This window comes from Podarcis filfolensis (genome assembly GCF_964270895.1).
Source record: "Podarcis filfolensis genome assembly, chromosome: 4".
Classification (NCBI taxonomy): Eukaryota; Metazoa; Chordata; class Lepidosauria; order Squamata; family Lacertidae; genus Podarcis; species Podarcis filfolensis.
Window position 1 is genome coordinate 87,755,206 of NC_139607.1, and position 20,033 is coordinate 87,775,238.

The window sequence follows — 20,033 nt, forward strand, 5'->3', positions numbered from 1 at the left end:
CTCCCCTTGCTTGAATTACAGTCAGCTGGGAGGAGGGACAGAAGGGGCTGCCGTCCGTCCCTCCTCCCGCCTCGCTGTAAAGCCAGCAAGAGCCTTTTGCTTTAAAGGGAGAGCTGCGCAGAGCGTGTCAGAGGCAGACACACAGACATTTCCCCTTACTTTTTAGGAGGAAAAAAGTGCGTCTTATGGAGCAAGAAATACGGCAACTGTGTACAGCTGAAAATGCTGGCAGCATTAAGATAAATTCAACAGCGTAAACAAATTTTGAAGGATGCAATAATGGAATAATGAATGGTATAGTTTCTGTATAATGTGCAGGGATTTGTGATATGCTGTAGCCTTATTGGAGTTCACCGATTGGGTCTGCGTTGCTCCGGGACAGGAGGAAGGAAGTCAAAATGACACCGAGGTTGGTTCAAAGAAAGAGTTTATTCTGCTCTCCGGAAAATGAACCATGGAAAGAGAAGAAGGGAAGTCACTGATATCTTAAGGATGTAAAATGAGTATTTTAAATTGTAAAACAGAAAATATAATTTTTAAAATTATATATATATATTATACACACACACACACACACACACTATTTGCAGGTCTGTTTCAGTACCAACTTACTTTGTTGCTCAATTTTTAGATTATTTTTAAGCTAGTTGGGCCTTTAGTTGGAATGATAATTATGGAAAAAAGGGGGATAGCTACCATTTCACTTGTCGCATCAAACCAAGTGGGAAGACTCCTGAATCCTTCTCACACTTTTAACAGACAAAAAGCTAGATTTCAAGCTAGCTTTAAATAAAGAACTTTAATTGCTGAAAAGAAATGCCTGAGCAGGGGGCGAATGTCAAGTGCTGCTGGTAGATTTATTATTTGTTTCCAAATCATTTCCCATTCAGCGAAGAAAAGACTCCAGAAAACATGTCCCAAGGAGGCAACATTTATTCATACACAAATTTTTATAAATGGCTTTTGGTTCAGCCACTAACAAATGTGACAAATCTTACTGTTGTCACACGGCAGTTAGGCGTTTTCTTCAAACATAATTGCAGTAGTCCTTGAAATGTTTCAAGCTGTCAATGTCTTATGCAAATCTTCCCCAAGTCTACTCCATGCAATACTCCTATACAAAGTGAACATGATCACACACACATATATACATATACATATACATATACATATACATATACATATACATATACATATACATATACATAGGGAGCTCTCTTTTCAGAGCACTAAAAAGTGGTCTGCCTACTTCAAGTGGCAGCAGCTTTCAAAGTCTCAAAGGCTATACTGCAATTGGCAGATGTGGCGTTTGCCCGTTCGTTTGAAAATGTCTGTACAGGGGGAGAGAAAGGGTTAGTATGTGGACCAATAGGAAAGCTGGAGGCGGAGCCTACCTGTTTATAAAAGGGCTTAGCCCGAGGTTTGGGTTGTGGATAGTTGGTTGGTTTTAGTCAGTTGGTTGGTTGGTTGGGAAAGGCAGTTGGAAAAGCAGTTGGCAGGCGGTTGGAAACAGAGAGACAGTGCAATTGGTTCTTGTGTGAGGGGAGGTAGAAGAGATAGAGACAGGATAAAATAAGACTAAGAAGGTAAAGAGAAACAACGTTTGGAATGCAGTTAAAGTTTGTTTGTGTCTGCAATAAACTACACTCTTCTTTGTTAACTTAAGAACCTGACTGAGACTAAGTGATTTACTGGGGAGGACCTGGTTGGTGGCAGCGCATTAGTGGTGTACGGGTCAATAGTCCGTGAGACGACTGGGGTCTCCGTACGAACGCCACAGCAGTCCTTTATCCTGGGTGTTGGACAGGGATTACAGATCTACAATCTTCCCCTACATCTTACCACGAGTAAATAATAATAACAATAACTTTATTATTTATACCCTGCCCATCTGGCTGGGTTTCCCCAGCCACTCTAGGCAGCTTACAGCACATAAAAAAATGGTAAAACATTAGACATTTTAAAAAATATTCCCGATACAGGGTTGCCTTCAGATGTCTTCTAAAAGTCAGACTGATCGTTGTTTATTTCCTTGACATCTGGTGGGAGGGCGTTCCACAGGGCGGGCGCCACTACCGAGAAGGCCCTATGCCTGGTTCCCTGTAACCTCACTTCTCGCCAGAAGGCGCTCAGAGCTGGACCTCAGTGTCTGGGCTGAATATGACAAAACCTCCCTTTAAGCCGCGAATAATCACACAGTTAGCTGCATTTTGTCACTGTTAAAAGACCATTGACACTGAACGCTGAAGGCAACAGTTGGTAAGGTTAAGGTTGGTTTTAGCCCTATCGTAGGTCTTTGTCAAATCTCCCTTAATACAGGTACCTCTGGCCCTTTGTTAAACTACAACTCCCATCTGCCCCAGCAGCATGGCCCATGAAGAGGGGACTTGTAGCTCAGGGACATTCGGAGGCACAAAGGTTCTCCACAGATGCTGGCGTAACACAAGTAGCAACAGAAGAAAACACATCCGCATCAATGCAGATAGCGCTGAAATGGTGTTTTTCAAAACAAGCACCCTCGTTTTTCTGCAGAAAAAGAGGTTTTTCTGCTTGCAGTTTGAAGAGCACCTGAGAGGACTGCGGTCCCTACAAGGCAGCCCCACCCACTGCTGCTGCTTCTGCCACGCCACACGGCTGCACCCTGGCTGCTGTTGCCTGCTACATCCATGCCTTTGGATATAATGGGAAAGAGATCTACACTTGTGCGCATGAGGAGTTCCTCTGTGCAAGGAGGAACCCCGGCTGCAAAGAAAGCCCGGTTTCACAGTCAGTCAACTTCCAAAAGCAACAGGTCTAATTCAGTTTTTAGGGCTGTCCTCACCATTGTTTCTAAGGGGCAGGGGTGACTGTAGGGCACCTTTCCTGGAAGCACAGTAGCAGCTGACCACAGAAAGTCCCACACAGAAGATTGCAGGAAAATCCTAAGGGGCACAAGGATCTCTTGCATGTGCATCACAACTGAAATAACAAGAACACAAGGAGCACCGTTTATCCGCGTTACCTGAATTATTATGTATATTCTCATAGCATCCCTCTGTGCAATCACAGTGGCGGTTCTGACACCACAGGAGATTAATATGTATGTATTTAGCAGGTGCGTATTTGTTTCAACAAACAACTGAAAGAGGACATGATTTCCCCATCTTTGGAAAGATCATGAAAAGCCCACCAGCATTTCCCCCTCTGCAGTCTTATCCCCACAGTTCAGTCCACCTCTTTGTGCCATGTGCGTTGATCCAAGTCCATGAAATATTCCTAATTTCAGAGCTTAAGTTGTCGGTTACCTTGGTTTTAAGTGCATGGTCATTAATCGAACGGGAAACAAGTGCGTACATGCACACATGCAAACCAGACTCAAGTGTAGAGTGATTAAGGCTGCAAATCAATAGGATTTACTTCAGAGTAGACATAGTTAGGCTTATGCTGTGATATCCACACCTGTGTTCAACTAGGCCCCAAGTGTTCCATTGGTGAGAAAAGCTAACTCCTTTTTCCTTCAGGTCATCCAGGATATTTCTCTCTGTGCCCTACTTACAATGTGGACTTTCTTCCATCGTTTCTATCCCACAGAATTGGCATAAATAACCTCAACCATCGGCCATAAGACATAGGGGCTGGGCAGGCATGTAAACATAGGCATATAAAAAGCTTGTAAACTATGGTTTGCCCTTAGGCCCAGCCCCCTTGCACACTCAATAATGAGGCGAGCACCCAGGGTTCAGTATGGCTTACGCTGGAGTAACTGGGAAGAACAGTCACAATCCACAAATTGCTATGTGGGCCCATCAGCACGAAGAATCAAGAAGCCTCTGGCGAAGTTTGGCGTCTTCTTTACCTGCTTCTGCTCCATTGCCAGGTGACGTCTGTTCTGTTGCATCTGAAAGACAGCAAGTCGTGGAAAATGGAAGTTCAGTTATCCTTTTCCATAGAAATCACAAAAAAGTAGTCTTGTTGCCCTCAAACAAAATGTCCGTGTGTGTGTGAGAGAGAAGAGGAACTTCCAGTCCTTCATATAGTTTAAGACTGTAGCTATATGTCCATCTAGGCTGTTGAAGTTGCCTCCTTAGCTGTCTGCAGGTTTGTAGCCATTAGGGAGGTTATTGAATTGTTGTTTTTATTTTGATTATATATTTTTTGGTTTTATATTTTGATTTTTTTCTGTGAACCGCCCTGAGATCTCTGGGTATAGGGTGGTATAACAACAACAACAACAACATCAGAGGCATTTGAAAAATACCCACAGATTCTAGGATATGTGGGATGTAACTCCAGGAATGGAGCACGTGTGAAATAAGGCTTGTAGGGTAGTAGTCCACAGCATTTCTTTCCTAACTGGTATTTAAAATTCAAATATATTGGGGTGACCATCTTGTACACATTTCCCTTTGAATTCAGCAGGCTTACTTCAAGATGAAAACACATTGGATGTGTGATCCATGACTTCACATCCCAAACGCTACTTTAAGTCTACATGTAGAAAGGTTCGACAGAATGGCATTGTTTTACGGTGTTTTAAGCTGCTGCATTTTATAGCTTTACGATTATGATAAGCTTTTGTAAATTATCTGGAGGCATTAGTATGAGGCAATTAATACACCTCCTCCTCAAAATGTACAGGTCTGTTTGCTTGTTTTAGCTCTGGCTTCTGGGATAGCTGCGCAGCCTGCATTCGCTCCATAAGACGCACACACATTTCCCCTTACTTTTTAGGAGGGAAAAAGTGAGTCTTATAGAGCAAAAAATACAGTATTTAAAAACTTGCAAACCACTTTGATCAATATATTAGGAGCAGTGATATATGCATAACATAAAAGGAAGCAAACCGAAGTGAAGCGACTTTACCCTTCAGTTCTAGCGCACTGTTTGCCTTTTCCGGCTCTGCTTTCTTTCCAGAGCCCTCTTTGACGGTGGCTGACTTGCCGTCTGCAACGTCCGTTTTAATCGAGCCGAGATTCATCAGGAGTTGCATGGGGTCGAACTTCTCGCCGCTGCCTTTCAGGTTCTCCAGAACTTTGAGGCACTTGTAAGATTTAAGCTCGCTGACGTTTTCCTCGAGGAAGAGGAGGTAGAGGCTCAAGTCGTTGTAGTGTTTGGTTTTGACTTTGAGGACGTCAAACGTGGGCAGGAGCTCGTACACTTGCAGAATGTCTGAGCGCTGCCTGAAAGGGACCAGCAGCGCATATACCACAATGGGCATGAGCAAGAGGTACACTATGATGTTGATATAGCTGAGGAGCTGGAAGACACCGACGGCAATCAGTTTGCACTGGAAGCGTTCGGGAACAGTGGTGTCGTTCTTCAATATCCCGGTTTTGATGTTGCAGATAAACTCATCAGTCATTGAGGAGAGGCTGATGTAATATCCCAAGTAGAGGCAGGAGAGCAGAATGATCATCAGGGTCAGCAAACGGCAAATAATGTACTTGATTATTAAGCTCTTGGAGCCCTTCTTTGTCTTCAGGTACTGTTCCACAATGGGGTATTTGAAGTGGCTTTCGGATATTTCCCAGAAACTGGAGGGGAGGGGGGAACACCAAAGAGACAATATCCAGAGCCATTACACCAGGATTTCATTTGCTCAGATGCTGCACAACACACACACACACACACACACACACGAAACTGGGAGGGCTCAGATTCCAAAGCACCAGCATCATATTTTTTTTAAAGATATGTCCTGGAAGAGCAACTGCAAAAACAGAGTGCATCATGGCACCCCAAAGACTACTGTGTTCAGTGCATGCTTTTGCAGGACAGTCTACTTCCTCCAACATGAAGAAGAAGAAGAGTTTGGATTTGATATCCCACTTTATCACTACCCTAAGGAGTCTCAAAGCGGCTAACAATCTCCTTTTTCGTTCCTCCCCCACAACAAACACTCTGTGAGGTGAGTTGGGCTGAGAGACTTCAGAGAAGTGTGACTAGCCCAAGGTCACCCAGCAGCTGCATGTGGAGGAGCAGGGAAGCGAACCCGGTTCACCAGATTACGAGTCCACTGCTCTTAACCACTACACCACACTGGCTCTCGTGAGAATGATGGTGGTGTGTGTGGTGGGGGGTTGAAATGGGATGGCAGAATGGAGAACTGCTTGAAATTCAATTAAAATGGTGAGCCAGGTGAGCAGCCCTGAGGACAGTGCTTCAACACTGAGGGGCCACCACAGAGAAGGCTCTTTTCTGATTGCCACCTGCCTAACTTCTGGTGCAGCTGAAGAAAAGCCTCCAATTATCTAAGTCAAGAATGGGGGGCCTGTGGCCCTCCAGAAGTTGTCAGACTCTGGATGTGAGTAGCTTACCTATTATTCCAACTCAAGTTCATTTTAATTTTAGAAAATGGAAAGGAGTGGGATGTTACCTCTGAGCCATATTCTCATTAATGGTCGGAGATGAGCCCCTCACGTCCCCATTGCGGCAGCTGTTTGCGGCTTTGATTGCCCTGTTATAGGATTTGTCGAGTTCTTCCATAATAAATTTCAGGTCTGAGCAAAGGTGGGGGGCTGAGGTGAAGCGCCAGAAGAGACATGGCAGGTACAGGAGGATTGCAACCAGCAGGAGGATGTATGGGAAAAACTGCAGAAGAAAATAACAAGGATAAGGAATTAGCTCAGAGCCATCCGCAATCTGCTAAATAATAAGAGGCAAGCAGGACTGCTGAGACGTTTTGCAAACTGAATTTGTGGCTCCATGATAGAGCATTTGCTTTGTATGCAGAAGGTCGAATATTAAAGATTAGTAGTTACTTGAAGGTACTAAATAGGCCTAGCGTTAAATTAGGACTCAATAAATAAATGAGACATAGAGGTTAAGAAAAGTTAAGAAATCTGATTGTAATTGGAATATTGTATTTTTGAATAATGATATTGGAAAACGGCTACATTCAGGTACAAGGAAATTCAGATGGAAGAGATTAGAGGAAGTCAAGTAAAATGTTTGAGAAGTTGGAAGTTTAATTAATTAATTAATTTTTATTGTTTATGTGTTTGTGGTTGTATTTTTGGTTATCATTTGTTTTATTTTTATTTTTTGTTTTCGTTTTATTTTTGTTTCATTGATTTTATAGTATGTGTTGTATTTGTATGAAACTTAATAAATACTATTGGGGAAAAACAAAAACAAAAAGCAAAACAGAAGGTTGCCAGCATTTCCAGGTCGGGCTGGGAATATCTGAAATCCTGGACAGCTGCTGCCAACCAGTGTATACAGAACCAGGCTAGATAGATCAATGGTGTGATTCAGTATAGGGCAGTTTCCTTTATTCCTAATATTGGGATTATTTTGCGATACAGGTCTGGAAAGCGTACAAATAATAACATTCGCTGCAATCCTGTCCACACTTATCTGGGAATAGGTCCCACTAACTTAAAGGGGCATACTTCTCAGTAGACTTGCCTAGGATTGTGCAAGAGACTGAGGCTGACTGCCTTGGAAGCACCACCAAAGAGCAGAATATAGCGTCTTTAAAATAAATGAATAAATAAGAGTAAGCGTGCCAACATTTTAGCTGACATTGCTGCTGTGATTTTAACAGCAGACTGAAAAACCAGATGCAGAGCATCTTATCGCGCTAACATGACTGCAGAAGTGTCCTCTTTTTGGGGGATGCCAGAGGCTGCAAAAGGGATAGGAGCAGGACCAATGGAAAAAAGTTGGCCACCCAAAGCAGAGAGGGTGTAAGAACAGTGGCAGACTGATGCGGTTAAGTACGGCTCACTACTGATGTTACCGCATCACAAGCGGCTGTGAATGGCCTTGGGACGAAGGACAACTCAAAACAACAGGTTGATAGGAACGTGGGCTGTAAGAGCAAATTGGAATCTTAAGCCGCGCCTTGAGAATCCAGACTCCATTGTGATGTAGTGGGGGAAAATTAGACGAGAAGAGCTGCGGCAGTATGGGAACACATGGAAGCGGAGCTGAGGCCAGGCTGAAACTGCGTCGGCTGCCTGGCTCACACATTCTTTATTCCTCTGCAGATTGAGTCTGTATCTGGGAAATGATCCAATCTTTGGAATCAAATCAGTCTTGAAGAGCTCTTACTCCAACCAAGAGGACTGTTTGTTTTTTTGGGTAGCAGCTGGAGAATTAAGACTAGATGAGAAGCCTATTTGCATTCAGCTGCTTTCTGTCTCTCAACCTTTCCCCTTGACCTTGTTTTCTTCCCCTGCAAGCTCATCTGCCCATTCCTCGCTTCCTTTAGGTAAGAAGCAGCTTCTTCTCTCTCGCTTTATCGTTCTGAACTAGCACTGCTGTAAACTTGCAAGAACGACAGCAAAGTGAATGCGCTTCAAAAGACTGCTAGCAAAACCAAGCGAAGAGCCCTATGACCCCGTTCACGAATGCGTGGCGACATAAGTTTCCATGGCCCGCAGCAGCTTTTGTTAGCTATAAACAACAGTCCCAACTCATTTATTTCCTCTAGGGACTGTGTCCTTGCTTGCTTTGTTAACCTACACACAATCCTCCTCTGGCAATCTGCACAGAATTTTGCTTAATGGTTGCCATCAATTTGATTTTAATTTGATTTTAATTAATTTTATAATGAATGTTTTTAGAATGTTGGATTATTTTGATTGTTGTTAGCCGCCCTGAGCCCAGCTTCGGCTGGGGAGGGCGGGATATAAATAAAATTTATTATTATTATTATTATTAATCCCCTGTTTCCTAATTGTCCTTCTGCTCATACTGCTTTCCTCACACTGACAATGCTGGTGAGGGATAAAGTACAGTTCCCAGAATTCTTTGGGGCAGGCTATTCATGTTAAATGTGGTTCTGATCTACGGTATGGATGTGATTGCTAGCTCTTCTTCCTGGCATTTCCTCCCCCCGCCCCCGTTTCAAGGAAGGCTGCTTTCAATATGTGTGCGAGAGAGAAGAAGAGAGAATATTGAATTATGAAATGATTCCACTTGAAACGGCACAGATTAGGAAAGCTTTCACCCTATAATTTGCTGCTTTCAAATGGAAACAGACATAATTGGGTCATGGGGATTATGACTGCTATTTTTTTTCAAAAAAAAATAAACTACTACTTATAACAACAACCAGTTTAAAAGCTCTGGGGCATTAGGGCAACAGGCAGCTAAGGAACCATAACAATCAAACCACAGAGAAAATATAGCTCGTACATTAACATGAGAAAAACCATGAATGCCAATGGGAATGCAATGCTACAGCTTCAGATGTCTGAGCTGGGTTTTTATTACCCAGAATAAAGAAGGTGACGAAGGCCAATTATACAAACTTTATGAAGCCAGAGTGGAAGGTGCCCCGAGTCGCTCTGTGAAAGCTGTTTTTGCTGCACAGCCGCCCAGCAGTAGGAGTCCACATAAGCAGCCTGGCGCCAGGAAAATGTACTTGGAGAAAAGCAGCTCATCTGGGTACCTAGCAAGTAAAGAAGGATGCACTGTAAAAGGGGGAACAACATGAAATATACAGGGTACAATACAAAAACGGAGGGTTTGGAACCCATTTTCATAGGCACCTGGGTCAAGTAAAGGAAGTTTTGCCCAGGTTGCACTATTTCACGCTGCAGACATAGCGTGTGAGCAGGCATGCACTGAGCAAACACGTATTCATGTCTGAATGCTTAAGTGGGTGGGGAGGACACAGAAAATCAGGCAGCCTAGTCATCTTCCTGACATGCAATTTTTCTACATGCAAGGTGGAGTCTGAAACAGTGAACCCATGGGAAAGGTTCACCATTGAAACCCATTACAAAACACAGTTTGTTTCACATGAGTGTCATTTCTTCATTTTGTTAGCTGGGACCCAGTTCTGCAATCTGTTATGGTCATTTTGAATTATGATTCTGTCTTTTGCGGCATTAGCTACCCTTCTCAGTTTGGTGTTGTGGCGTTTGCCCTCCTAGGTGTGTGACGTCATACTGGGTTCATAGGGAAAGGGTTAACTAATTGTAAAATGACTAACCAGTGGGAACCCAAGGGGCAGAGTTAAGCAGTTTAAGCACAGAGAGAATTTGTTAAGGGGAGTTAGAGTTAGGGTGGTTGAGAAGACAGTCTGGAGTTGGGAGAGACAGAGAAGATAAGTCTGTGGGTTGGGCTAGTCTGGTGTGAGAGAGGGAGAGAATTTGTTAAGAGGAGTCAGTCAAAGAGTTGAGATAATCAGTCAGAAGGTATTAGGAAGGTATAGGCCGGTAAAGAAACTGAAGTTAAGATACTGACAGGAATATTATCTGAGAAACCATAAACTTGTTAATGTTGTAAAATAAACTTGTTTTTTTTTGGTTCACTTTTAACAACTGACTGGACTCAGTGTTTTACCAGAGAGTAACTGGTTGGTGGCAGCGGGGAAGCGAGCACAGTGGTGGCACAGGGATCAATAGACCATTAAACGTCCGGGGACCCTGTGTGATCGCCACAGGTGTCATCTGCAAATTTGATGAGCACCCCCTCAATTCCTTCTTCCAAGTCATTTATAAAGGTGTTGAACAACAACGGGCCCAGGGCAGAACCCTGAAACACCCCACTTGTCGCTTTTCCCCCCAGGATAACGAGGAACCATTAATGAGTACTCTTTGGGTTCGGCTGCTAAACGGCAACTCCCATCATGCCTGACCATTGGCCCCGCTGGCTGGGGCTGATAGGAACCGTATTCCAACAATATCAGGAGGGTCACAGGTTTTCTACCTGAGAAGTAGTGTATAAAACAGACATGCACAGAACTCTGTGCAGAGAGAGAGTGGCTGCAGCAGAGAAGCTGTCTTTCTGCGCTGTCAATCTGCCCAGGAAAGGGAAGGGCACAGCTAGGAAGCTGGGCAACAAGGGGAGCACTTCGGGAACACTGCCATGCCACACCCATGCAAGGATAAAAGACCCATGGGTGGGGCAGCGTAGGTGGGTGTACAGGCTAAGCAACAGAGGAAGGAGATGGAGGGAAGCAGAGGGAAAAGAGGGGAAAGCAGTGGAGATAGCAGAGGTATGTGCTTCAGGGAGCAGAGAGAAATATAGAGAAGTAGAGGTAGAGGTAGAGGACCCCTGGATGGTTAAGTCCAGTCAAAGGCAACTATGGGGCTGCAGAGCTCATCTTGCTTCAGGCTGAGGGAGCTGGCGTTTGTCCACAGACAGCTTTCCGGGTCATGTGGGCAGCATAGCTAAACCACTTCTGGCGCAACGGAACACCGTGATGGAAACCAGAGCGCACAGAAACGCCATTTACCTTCCCGCCACAGTGGTACCTACTTATCTACTTGCACTGGCATGCTTTCGAACTGCTAGGTTGGCAGGAGCTGGGACAGAGCAGCGGGAGCTCACCCCGTCGTGGGGATTTGAACCGCCAACCTTCTGATCGGCAAGCCCAAGAGGCCCAGTGGTTTAGATCACAGCGCCACCAGCGTCCCAAAAGAAGCATGTTGAGAGAAGAAGCATGTGAACAGGGTGAGGTTGCTGGAAGTAGCAGCAGGGAGACAGCTTCTAAGCGTGGGGTGTAGAGGAAAAGCTAGAGGCAGAGCAAGATAAGGAGTAGAGGTGTGAAATTGAAAGGTTAAGAGCAGGCACCCTCAAATTCATCCCTCCAGATGTTTTGGGACTACAACTCCCATCATCCCTAGCTAACAGGACCAGTGGTCAGGGATGATGGGAACTGTAGTCCCAAAACATCTGGAGGGCCGAGTTTGGGGGTGCCTGGTGTTAACGGAAGAATCTGAGGGCTCCCTTGGACAAAAAACAAAGACACTAACCAGGACAATTTGGAGCAAAACAGCAGCCTGTAGGCTTGGCCTTTATTGGAAACTGTCGCAACAGGACTCCCACCCACAACAAGATGAAGCAAAATGGAAGTCCAGAACAAAAGAAGACCCCAACTTTTATTAGTTTTATTATTAGTTACTAATCCCCCAAACTATACCCCTAAAACTACATCACAACTACATCATTGATACATCACAAAAAGGAGGGGTTGAGGGAGGAGTTGTGGTGGTAACCTGAGTGTCCTGTCACCTGGCTGGTTCCCCCTTTCCCCCTCCCCATGAGTACTTTCCAGGTGACAGAGGGGAGTTTGCAGTTTCCTGCCCCCAGAGGGAAGAGCTGATCATGGTCCTTTGTTCCAGTCCGTGCTGAATCCACTCCTATATGCAAGTTCTTTGTGACCTTGATGGTCTTCTGTCTAGGACCATCAGGGTTGGCATAGCAATTGGGCAGGGCTCCTGTGTATGTGCTGGTATGCTCAAGGGATTATGGCTGCCCTGTATCAAACCTTCCCCATTTTGTAGTCCTTCCTTCATGGAGTAAAATAAAAGTGGAACGGTGCAGATCCGATGTATGGTTGATTTTCTATGAATTTATAACAGAAGTGTAGCGTATGTCGTGTGTGTGTGTGTGTGTGTGTGTGTGTGTGTGTGTGTGTGGAGTTTGTACAAACTGAATGATTGGGGGGGTTCCTGCGACACTGGTTAAGAGCAGTGGAGCAGGGAGGGAGACAGATAAACCAAATGTGTTCTTGAGTGTGTGAAGATATGCAAGGAAGGGAGACAAACAAGGACAAACATGGGGTGGGGTGGTAGGGAAAAGCAGCTTTTCTGAGGTGGGGTGCTCATAGGGTCATAGATTTGGAAGGGATCCCGAGGGTCATCTAGTCCAACCCCCTGCAATGCAGGAATCTTTTGCCCAATGTGCGACTCGAACCCACAACCCTGAAATTAAGAGTCTCATGCTCCACCGAAGAAATGGCTGTATCCAACGTTGCAACGGGTGTGGGCCGGGGGACGTGCAGAGCAGTGTAGCTCTTGAGCCAAATGAAAATTCAGCCTCCCCTCTATGAAACATGACCTCTGGCAGCTGTGAGGCTTTGTCATTCCTAAATCGTGGAAAGTCCCGCTGATTATTCTTAGCACTGTATAAAGTAGTTCGGAATGCCTGTTTTGCTCGTTTATATGCTCCTCAACTGACAAGTCAGCTTTGGGAAGAGGCAAAAATGCAATAGCTATTTTCCAGATTTATATCGTTTCCATTACTGCTTCAAGTTAGAAATTAATATGTGAGCTGATCAGCAAACTTAATCTTGGTGTCTCTGCTGTGGAGACCAGGAGACCCAGTTTGCATGCAACAGTAAGCTAATATTGCTAAAGCACACCGTGGTTTGCTGTGAATGGGCAGGTTCCAGAGCAAGGATCAGAGGCCCTGTGCTTATAGCCTGACTGTGTTGCCGCCACGTGACCCAGGGCTAAGCCATGGTTTGGTTTACCGTTTGAACCTGGGCTCATGGGTTTTTCTTGCCGCAGTCAAACCAAAAGCTATAGCTGAAGTTTGTTCCTGGCTTACTGGCTCAGAGATTGCCTAGAGGAGACAACCTATGAACTGAGGTTCTAAGCACCACTTAGCTACAGCAGGAACAATAGTGTTTACTATTGTTGGCTTATTATGTAGAACAGGCGTAGCTAGCAAGCTGCCTTTCACATGTTGTTGAATGGCAACTCCCATCTGCCCCGGGCAGCATGGCCCAATGGTCAAGGATGATGGGAGTTGCAGTGCAGCACTATTGAGAGGGGACCACAATGTCCTCTCCTGGTTTAGTGTCCAACAACGAAGGAATACTGAGAATTGAATTGAATCGAATCAAAACAAACACAACTCTGTATACAACAAAATTATAATATGCACTGAATGTTCCAATGCAATTGGGAGTGGACCACATTGTCCTCTCCTGGTTTAGAGTACTGAGAAAATAACAATCCTTCTGGGTTCACCCTATTTAGTTCAGCATCCTGTTTTCCACAGCAGCCAATTAGATGCCCCTGGGAAGCCCAAAAGCAGGACACGACTGCAATTGCCCTCTGCTGCTGTTGTTCCCCAACAATCAAGGTACAGTGGTACCTCGGGTTACAGACGCTTCAGGTTACATACGCTTCAGGTTACAGACTCCGCTAACCCAGAAATAGTACCTCAGGTTAAGAACTTTGCTTCAGGATGAGAACAGAAATTGCGCAGCAGCAGCACAGCGGCAGCGGGAGGCCCCGTTAGCTTCAGGTTAAGAACAGTTTCAGCTTAAGAAGGGACCTCCGGAACGAATTACGTACTTAACCCGAGGTAAAGGTAAAGTGACCCCTCACCATTAGGTCCAGTCGTGGCCGACTCTGGGGTTGCGGCACTCATCTTGCTATATTGGCCAGGGGAGCCGGCGTACAGCTTCTGGGTCATGTGGCCAGCATGACTAAGCCACTTCTGGCGAACCAGAGGAGTGCACGGAAACGCTGTTTACCTTCCTGCCGGAGCGGTACCTATTTATCTACTTGCACTTTGAGGTGCTTTCGAACTGCTAGGTTGGCAGGAGCTGGGACCGAGCAACGGGAGCTCACCCCGTCGCAGGGATTCGAACCGCCGACCTTTTGATCAGCTAGTCCTAGGCTCTGTGGTTTAACCCACAGTGCCACCCGTGTCCCAGTACAACCCGAGGTACCACTGTATTATTATCATCAGTTTGATAAGTATACTGCCCTTCACCCATAGATCTCAGGCGATTCACAACATAACAATACAATGTAAAACAAAAACACAATAAAAACGAAAACAGAAACAACCCAGTAACTCCCTCCACTTCCATAACACATTTAAAAGGGCATTGGATGTCAATCAGCCCAAGGTTTGATTAAGAGTCAAAGAGTCATAGAGTTGGAAGGGACCCTGAGAGTCTTCTAGTTCAATTCCGTGCAATGCAGGAATACGCAGCTGTCCCTTACAGGGATCAGACCTGCAACCTTACCAGGACCATGTTCTAACTAACTGAGATAGTGGTTGAAGAGGAACGCTTTTCGCCTGGTGCCTAAAGGTGCGTAATGAAGGTGCCAGCCGAACCTCCCCGGGGAGGGCATCCCACAAACGGGGGGCCACTGCAGAAAAGGCCTGTTCTCGTGTTGTCATCCTCCAGAGCTTACACGGAAGAGGCACAGGAAGGAGAAGGGCCTCAGGTGAGTATTGCAGGGTCTGGGTTGGTTCATATGGAGAGAGACGCTCCTTGAAGTATTGCAGCCCTGAACCATTTAAGGCTTTATAGGTCAAAATCAGCACTTTGAACAGATATAAAGGTAAAGGACCCCTGACAGTTAAGTCCAGTCACAGACGACTCTGGGGTTGTGGCGCTCATCTTGCTTTACAGGCCAAGGGAGCCGGCGTTTGTCCGGAGACAGTTTTTCCGGGTCATGTGGCCAGCATGACTAAGCTGCTTCTGGCACAGTGGGACACCGTGATAGAAACCAGAGTGCATGGAAACGCCGTTTACCTTCCCGCCATGTCATGTGGCCAGCATGACTAAGCTGCTTCTGACACAGCGGGACCGTGATGGAAACCAGAGTGCATGGAAACGCCGTTTACCTTCCTGCCAGAGTGGTACCTATTTATCTACTTGCACGTTGATGTGTTTTCGAACTGCTAGGTGGGCAGGAGCTGGGACCGAGCAACAGGAACTCACCCCATTGCGGGTATTCGAACCGCCGACCTTCTGATCAGCAAGCCCAAGAGGCTCAGTGGTTTAGACCACAGCGCCACAGCGTACACCCTTTGAATAGGTGTACACGGTGCTAAGTAACCATTATGCCATCACAAGGATTTCCACTTGCACAATGGAATTCCCCTCCTCTCTGCCCCACACCCATCCCTGTTCCAGTGGGAGAACCCAGAGAACAGATTTCAACAGTGCACAGGAGGAGGGAGTGGGGAAGTCAAATTGTGCAAGGAAAAACTTGACAGGATCATGACTTAGCCCTCCTTTGGATTCTCCTCTAGTCAGCATTCTGTGACTACTGAGTATGTTTAGTCATCACTGAACTGCAGGGCGGTGGGATTCCTTCCACCACAGAGTATTTTATTCAAACCCCTGCAGCATGGTGATATCATATATTCTACATGAAGGTAAAGGGACCCCTGACCATTAGGTCCAGTCGTGACCGACTCTGGGGTTGTGGTGCTCATCTCTCTTTACTGGCCGAGGGAGCCGGCGTACAGCTTCTGGGTCATGTGGCCAGCATGACTAAGCCGCTTCTGGTGAACCAGAGCAGCGCACGGAAACACTGTTTACCTTCCCCGCCACAGCAGTACCTATTTATCTACTTGCACTTTGATGTGCTTTCAAACTGCTAGGTTGGCAGGAGCAGGGACCAAAAAATGGGAGCTCACCCCGTCTAGGGGATTCGAACCGCTGACCTTCTGATCGGCAAGTCCTATCCCATCCCATATTCTACATACAGAGCTCTTAAAAAGACAGAAGCACTAAAACTGATCTCTTCTCCATATGCGCTAAAAAATACGAGGGCCAAAATTGCTATGTTGTCTGGATTGGATTTGTGATTCGCGAGTGATTGGTTGGGAATAAATAGGTCACTGGAGTCTTTGGGGGTGGGTAGGTTACTAGCGGGATCTGCAGACAATGGGAATAACATGTTCAATAGATTCTAGGTCACAGGGAGGGACTTGGCAGCTGGATCCCAAACAAGGAATTCTTTTGTTGGCAAGTGAGTTTGGATAACACTGGATTAGACAACCACCAGAAATCTTGAAGCCCTACAATTTTTCTCCCTGTTTTTCTTCCGGGAGATGATGCAAGTTTTGTCTTCTGTCTCAAAAATCTATCGGTTCCAGTATTTAAAACATTGGCATCTGTTTCGCCTTTCCTCGAAGCAGCTTTACAATAAAGGAAAACAGCCATAGCTACCAACAAACAACAATCCATACAGAAGCCCTAGAGGATGAAGCATGGCTTATAAAGAAATCATGTGACGATATCAGCATTGAGACAAGGAGGAGCAACAGCTGTTATGGAACTGAAAGTAAGAGGCACGCAACAAAGGATATTGGTACAGGCATGCCCTGGAATTTGAGAAGTGCTCAAGCAATGAAGCTGATTTGGGCTTCGTCAAAATGTTGGCCTGCATAAAAGAAAAATCCCCTTTTCAAAATGAAAATGTTGTGATTATTATTTGTGTATTTATTCCGTCTAAACCACAGAGCCTAGGGCTTGCTGTTCAGAAGGTCGGCAGTTCAAATCCCCGCGATGGAGTGAGCTCCCGTTGCTCGGCCCCTGCTCCTGCCAACCTAGCAGTTTGAAAGCACATCAAAGTGCAAATAGATAAATAGGTACCGCTCCGGTGGGAAGGTAAACGGCGTTTCCGTGCGCTGCTCTGGTTCGCCAGAAGCGGCTTAGTCATGCTGGCCACATGACCCGGAAGCTGTACGCAGGCTTCCTCGGCCAATAAAGCGAGATGAGCACCGCAACCCCAGAGTCGGTCACGACTGGACCTAATGGTCAGGGGTCCCTTTACCTTTACCCTTTATCCTATCTTTTCTCCAAGTTGCTCAAAGTGGCATACAGTGGTGTTCTCCCATCTCCCTGCGATGTAGGTCAGGCTGAGGGACTGTGACTCACTGCCCAAGGGATCTTCATGGCTGCATGAGGATTTGAACCCTGGCCTCCGTGCTATTAGGCCAACACTGTAACTACTGTACCTTCTCTGTGGCATAATTCTCTGATTAAAAAAACCTGCAAAACAATGCTTAAGGGCTATTAAAATGCAGCGTAAGTGGCTTTTTGTTGAGTCATGCATCAAAGGGCAGCACAGCCCGTTTCCACACCCAGATATATATAAAGCAGGACTTTGAACTGTCAGTGGAAGTGTAAAGATGAGGGAGGCAGACAGACAGACACAGAATTAAAACAAAAACTGATTTAAGAGCTTTTCACAAAACGCTGCTCATTTTTAGGGAGGTTGCAGAAGTTTTAACTTGCTGCTTTTAAATAACGTGCCTTAGAATGCTCCGAACACAACTTTGGGAGGACAAAAGGCTGAAAACTTTAAATAAATAAATGTGATAATATAAAATACCTTGTCCATTTACTTCTGCTCAAAGCACTTTGGGACTTAAGATTTATTTAGCAGTTTTTATACACCGCTTAAAAGTCAAAACCTCTAAGTGCATTCATTCATTCTAATAAACGTATTTCCTGACCTGTTCTAATACCTTTTCCTTATGGTATTAGATGAGGCAGTGTGGTGTAGTGGTTAAAATGCTGGACTAGGATCTGGGCAACCAGGGTTCAAAACCTCACTCGGCTGGAAACTCACTGGGAAATGCTGGGCCAGTCACTATCTCTCAACCTGACCTACCTCACAGGTTTGTTGGGGGAATAAAACGGGTAGGAGGAATACCAATAGTTGAAAGTTGTGATATAAACGTATTAATAATGATTCCCCCAGTCTACAAGTCCTCTGCTTCCCCACTCCTATAAAATTTGTTTCAGTTCTATGCACCTTTACGCAGATTTAATCCATTAAAACCCTTTGGATTAACTGACTAGAGTCATCGAATTATGATTAGGATTGCATTGCAAGCGTCCTTACATTGAGAACAGCTTTTGCTTTTGCAACCTTCAGAATCCATAGCAATTTTAAAAGCCATAACCTGCAATCTGGAGTGGTGCAGTCCAGGGGTGCCAACTTGAATAAAATATTGAGGCAGGTGGTGGTGGTGGTCAGGTAAGCCCCGCCCCAAATAATCGATCATGTGACACGCACATCCCTTGAATGGCAATGCCCATCAACTATGCGGCTGTGCTTGTGCGTCAAATATTTTATTGGTGGGGGGAGGAAAGATGCTCGGAGTTGGCTGCTGCGGTACAGTCACATCCCTACCGCCCCTGCAGCCCGGAGTGGTACAGCCGCTCCCGCCCCCCCCCCCCACGTCGCAAGGTGCGTGCCTAAGCATGCGTGCCTATGTCTCCCCAGGCCCGGCCCCTCCATCGCCTGCGGGCGGTGCCAGCCCCCTTACCTATGGAGATCTCCTGCGCGAAGGCCAGCGAGATGAGCAGCAGGGGCAGCCCGACGGCGATGCAGGTGACCAGCTTGTCGACGGCCAGCTCCAGCCGCAGCCCCTTGTACTTGCTCTCCGACGGCTCCTTCAGCAAGAAGTCCGAGAAGACGTACTCGGTGGCGATGTGGGCGATGGCCATGGTGGCGCGCCGAGGGCCAGGCGCCTGCCGGCTCACCCAAAGCGCCTCTCGCCCACCCGCCGGACCCGCGCTCTCCTCCGGGCTGGCTTCGTCCGCGGGAACCCTGGTGGGGGTCTCCGCCGGGTCCCACCCCCCCCCCCGGTGCCTGCGCGCCCTGCCTGCCTTTGTTTGGCGCGCGCGCCCCGCTCGCAAGGCGGCGAGGCGAAGGAGCGCGAGAGAGAGAAGGGACGGCGCTGCTCAGGTCTCCGCCTCCGCCCGGCCCCCTCCACGCCCCCCGTCGCCGGGCGGGAACGGGCTGCTGCTGCCCCCGCCGGCTTTCCCAGAAGACGAGGCGGAGGAGGATCTTTCAAAAGAGTACTGTTTGTACGCTTATTAACGCCATCTCCAACTCCTCGAAAGATTCCACCAACGGTGTCTCCGAAAATTTTTACGCATCACCTGGGAGGACAGGCGAACTGGGAAGAAGCAAAGATCACCAGTGTCGAAGCAATGATTCTTCAACATCAACTTGGTTGGACTGGTTATGTTGTGCGGATGCCTGATGATCGTCTTCCAAGGCAACTACAGTGGTACCTCGGGTTACAGATGCTTCAGGTTACAGACTCCGCTAACCCAGAAATAGTACCTCGGGTTAAGAACTTTGCTTTAGGATGAGAACAGAAATTGTGCTCTGGCGGCACGGTGGCAGCGGGAGGCCCCATTAGCTAAAGTGGTGCTTCAGGTTAAGAACAGTTTCAGTTTAAGAACGGAACTCCGGAACGAATTAAGTTCTTAACCCGAGGTACCACTGTAACCGGGATAAGGAATTAGCTCAGATCCATCCGCAATCTGTTAAAGATCACAATATACAAAATCAAAATAGTAACTATAACCCAATAACAGCCCCCCCCCCCCCCGAAAAGAGCCACATTTTAAAAGGGTATAGGATGTCAATCAGGTCAGCCAAAGGCCTGGTTAGAAAGGAACGTTTTTGCCTGGCGCCCAAAGGTGTATAATGAAATGTGGTGTTAGCCGCAACCCACGGGTATTCTGCAGCTGTTTGAGAGATGTTTTGATGAGCTTTCCCACAAACCAGCTTCTGCCA

General features: G+C 46.4%; 1 protein-coding gene across 1 annotated transcript; it reads right to left on the reverse strand.

The window, feature by feature from the left end:
* Window positions 1–915: 915 nt before the first annotated feature.
* PANX1 (pannexin 1) lies at window positions 916–19,164 on the reverse strand. The gene is made up of 5 exons (XM_083610000.1): window positions 18,769–19,164; window positions 9,243–9,382; window positions 6,356–6,570; window positions 4,843–5,513; window positions 916–3,877 (listed from the first exon to the last, which is right to left on the reverse strand). Exons 1-5 carry the CDS (start codon window positions 18,947–18,949, stop codon window positions 3,786–3,788), a joined length of 1,299 nt encoding a protein of 432 aa, XP_083466126.1. The 5' UTR covers window positions 18,950–19,164; the 3' UTR covers window positions 916–3,785.
* Between the last annotated feature and the right edge of the window lie 869 nt (window positions 19,165–20,033).